The sequence below is a fragment of the Spea bombifrons genome, chromosome 12 (assembly GCF_027358695.1).
Source record: "Spea bombifrons isolate aSpeBom1 chromosome 12, aSpeBom1.2.pri, whole genome shotgun sequence".
In the NCBI taxonomy this organism is placed as follows: domain Eukaryota; kingdom Metazoa; phylum Chordata; class Amphibia; order Anura; family Pelobatidae; genus Spea; species Spea bombifrons.
Window position 1 is genome coordinate 27,148,778 of NC_071098.1, and position 4,632 is coordinate 27,153,409.

The 4,632-nt window shown below is 41.6% G+C and overlaps 1 protein-coding gene across 1 annotated transcript; it reads right to left on the reverse strand.

The window, feature by feature from the left end:
* Positions 1-3,989, reverse strand: LOC128470272 (uncharacterized). The gene is made up of 5 exons (XM_053452135.1): positions 3,688-3,989; positions 2,262-2,354; positions 1,640-1,787; positions 1,021-1,177; positions 1-593 (listed from the first exon to the last, which is right to left on the reverse strand). Exons 1-5 carry the CDS (start codon positions 3,856-3,858, stop codon positions 218-220), a joined length of 945 nt encoding a protein of 314 aa, XP_053308110.1. The 5' UTR covers positions 3,859-3,989; the 3' UTR covers positions 1-217.
* Between the last annotated feature and the right edge of the window lie 643 nt (positions 3,990-4,632).

A 4,632-nucleotide genomic window follows, 5' to 3' on the forward strand; every position in this document is an offset into this window, starting at 1 on the left:
AACTCTACAATATACTGAACACTCGTCAGCTTAAAACAATTATTATATTAATATCATTCAATATATTACAAGGATATCAAGGTTACATCTTACTGCTTGTTTTTTTAAACTTTTAAAACAATTCTGCAAAAATATCTTTAGAAATGTTGCAAGTCTATGTATCGTAAACCTTCGGTTTGAAATGAAACCCGGCGATAATTGTGGAAGACAATGGTGTTTAGTAAAATCCAGGACCAAACTCTTGCCCCATTTGCTTGGCAAGTTGCTTGAGTTCCAGGAAATCCTGCTGAGTTGGTTCAGAAGATCCACTAACATGTTTATCCAGCGTGAAGCTCTTATCTTCAAAATTCTTTGCCACGTCGTCACTCGGCATATTAAAGGTTTTCTCGGCCTCCACCTTGCTCTCTTCAGTGGCTCTTGAGAGATCTACAACGGCAAGTTGGTCATCTTGAGCAGGCCATGGCAGAAGATCCATATCGTAGTAAGTGAATTCCTCGTCCCTACGAACCAGTGGCTCAAAGAGGGATTCTCCTCTATAGGCGGTGAAATCTAGGACTTCCTCGGGCTTCTCACAAGTAGGAATGATGTTAACCCTAAGGAAAACAAATAAAGCGATATAACACAAGAGCTGAATTATGAACGATCAGGTGAAACAATATCAAATAGAATAACAGACTTAACTCAATGACCAAATGTTAATATTTTGAGAATAAGTAAACTAGGTAACTTGAAAATAACCAATTTTTATCTTCCCTGAGTTGACTTCCTTATCTGATTAGATTTCCCAGACTGATGGTCACTTCAATGCAACTTGGAGATACTTAGGAAATGTAATAACATCAGAAATTGCAGTTTCTTGCACTAAAATGTCTTCAAACAATCATTGAAACAGTTCTTTAGGTGCATTCACATATCCAACAGCATGTAAACATTATAATATCTATCCCTCTCGGACTAGAAAGCTGCAAACTGTATTGTTGTTACGTGGACATTGACCGGTACTCTACTCACTACTCTTACCCTTTGTTGGGACACACCAGGCCTTCACCACAAGGACAATATCCAGCAGCAGGCTCCATGGCTGAACTCAAGTTTAGCAGTTCGAAAAGATTCATTGTTTGACTTCTGCATTGTTCTCCTTCACGTGGAAGCGGAATACAGACTGGGAACTGGACAGCTATACAGAAGAAAGACACGATGAAGACTTTGCACTTTGCTCACAGGCAACAAAGATCATACAGCATGTCACTTACCACCAACTACTTGTCAATCATACAAGGAGACCTGTAAAATTCAAGTTTGATTTACAATCGTTCTTAGCGGCTCATTTCCAGTTTGTTTAACTGTCAAAAAAAGCCTTATTAACAACTTCTATAAATAAGCTTAACAAAGTTTGTGGTCACCGCTGCTTATCAGATTCTCACCGCCCATCATTGGGTCACGAAGAAGTGGTTACTAAATCCCACAAGATCTGAAATTTTTCATCTTCAAGCTCGTTAGAAATCCAGCCAAGTTCATTTAGCCACCATTACTATTATTATCTATGACAAGACCAGAATTGACAGACTAGATCCCAATTTCTCTTCCAAAATGTACGGAAGGAGATTGGGGAGTGAAGGTATAGTCTATAGATACTTACTCTCTGTTTTGGAGCAGCAGAACCCAGGAGGACACCGGTCTCTGCTTGGGTCACACCTCGTCCAGCTGTCAGAGACGTTGGATCCTTCATCACATCTGCCTTCGATGCACGTTCCTCCAAGACAACACTCCCCATCTTCAATACACTCCTAGCAAATTAAGATTGTGTCAGAGTCAAAGTGGGAATGTTCTGTGCAACCAATGGCTCATTCAGACATTGCCTTTTGGCTCGTAGGACTCAGAAGGAGAGAAGAAACCCAGGACCGATGGGATCTCTGATGACTCGCTGTCCGCTGGCCATAGACATTGTGATCAACAACGCAGGACTATGGAGTCCTGCTTTCTGATCACAGTGTGATCAGTATACGGTATATCAGAGGGAGGAGACAGAGAAACACGGTTTAAATGTTCAAAAAAGTAAAAACAAGTGAAATAAATGGTTAAAAATAAAATACAGGGAGACTAGCGATGTCACGTGACCCCTAAGGGAATCTCCTTCATAACATGCACTGAGAAGAGTGTGGAAAGACAAAGAAACATTGCAAAAGTAAAAATAATAATAATAATGGTTTAGCAAAGATATGGTAAACATGAAAAAATAATAATATAAAACGTTTTCTCGCCTTTTCTTTCGGTTTACATTCTTTGCACTCGCCGGTAACGGACGTCAGATGGCAGTATTGGTTCTCCCGACAGTCACTTGAAACACTGCATGTCTGTAGCAGGTAAAATCACAGGAAGACAGTAAAAAGAGTATCAATAATGGAACCATTTAGAGAAGACAAGCAAGCAGATTCCGAGGGGCGGGTAGGCAGGTAAATGGAAAGCAGGACAAGCCTCGATCCGGTCTTAGATTCAGGAGCCATATCATGATCCCTCACTGTTTTAATCTCTACCACTTTTACTGAGAGGATCTCTAAATAATTGATAAAAAATAGAAAATAATAATTTAAATCGTCTTTTTTTACATATTGCCCAGACAACTAATTATAGCCATAACTGGTGAGTTTCCATGTCTGTCACATGTATAAATAGAAGGGATAAGCTAACTTGGTAACATGACCTGTGTCATGGAGGCTTAAATAAAGGAGCCGGATCTGACTCCAATGCCTTGATCTGACTTCCAATGACGCCGAGTGGGTTAATTAAACTGGAAATCCTGGTAAGTCAGGACGGTGGTCAAAAAACGAAGTCCATAATATGGCCTACATTGTTAAGAACATCTCATAAGTATACAGATAAACCTTACAGATGTGTCCATGGCGTGTCTTTCAACATTTCGTTTGGGTGGTGATGTTCACCTCTATCCATCCCATACCTCCCAACAGTCCCCGGGACAGTCCCAATTCTCGGGTAGCTGCCCCACTGTCCCCTTTCTGGGGGTAGTGGGGTGCATAGGTGAGTTGGGAAGATCCTCTGACTTGCCTGGAGGTAAGAATAGCCCCCCGAGGGGACCTCTCAGCTATCAGAGGCATTATAGTGCATATGGTGGCCGGGGTGTCCCTTTCAATTGATTTATTGATGAGCGATTCCTTAAATTTAATTGGTTAAAATGACTACATTTTCGATTTGTTTCGGGTAATTTCTTCCACTGGCTACATTGTGATGTCATAACGTTTTTTTTCTACCATTATAATGGCACCAATCCATTTGTTGTCGTCCAGTTGTGGTGGTCCGGTTTGGATCTGGTAGGGAGTGGATATAAAAGGTGTCGGTGGGTCATTGGCAGGAGAAGACATCCTCAATCATCAAACAGGACAGTGGGATGGCGCAGGGTTATAACGAGACATCAATGGAATCGTGAGATAGGATTTCTAGATACCCCCTGCTTCAACACAGGTGTGGATGCATTAACCCCTTAATGACAAAGCCCGTACATGTATTGTACGGGTCACAATGCATTGTTTTTAATGGGTTTAAGGACAACCCATTGCCCATAAGGGGTTAATATAGATAGATATAGACATATAGCTCAATGCCTGACTCCATCGCTATCTATCTATCTGCAGCATTTTACTATTATGCGCACATCCCCTATACGCTCCTTACCATGTTATGTGTTATCATCTCCATCCCAGCGCCTTTCTCACCATCCAGGCTCCCCGGGAATCCTGAAGGCAATGGAGCGGGGAAGATGACAGGAGTCAGCATCAGCATCACGACCACCGGCAGCTGCATCTCCAGCGCTGGCAGCATTCTCCAGTGCAGACGTAAAGCCATAAAGATAATAAAGGAAATATAACCTTGTCTGGAAATTAGAGAGGCTGGGTTTGACACCCTGTGCTCAGATGTTGGTGACCAGCCCTGATGCTCTGCGTTGTGATGAAGCCATGTCTGCAGAGTGTCTGATTGCACATAATGTTACTGCTCCCTCTAGTGGAGCTCTCCTAGAACTGCATGTGCCTTTGTAAAACAACAAGGCACACACAACTTGCTCAGGTACTCAAACACACACACACACACACACACACACACACAGACACACACATACGCTCAACTTGCTAAGGTACTCAAACACACACACACACATCTTGTGCTCTGCTTTTGGACAAACCACATCTCCTTCCACCGGTTCAGCTTCCCATGAAGTGTGTTTACAAGTCAATTTGGCCGAAGCAAACGTTTTCTGTCCCTGGCGGCGTTGCCAAGGAGGAATACATACTATCACTATCTTTATTTACGAGTCGACTACATGTAAGATTTATTTAGGGTTAGTTCTTCCATATGATGTTTTCATGACCCCACTATATATTTTTATCCTAGATTTTTATCAGTGTTTTTTTTTTTTTTGGTGTCCAGGTTATTGCTGCATGGCAATTCCCAGGCTCAAATCCATAATATATATCTATCAAGAAAACTCTTAAGTGACCTCACACACACATAACATTAAGATAACATGAAATGAATACGAAATCCAGCGCAGACGGGGTTAATGTTGGAAATGACTATTGTTTTTAATGGATTATCTTCAAAGGCGTACAGAGGCAGTTTATC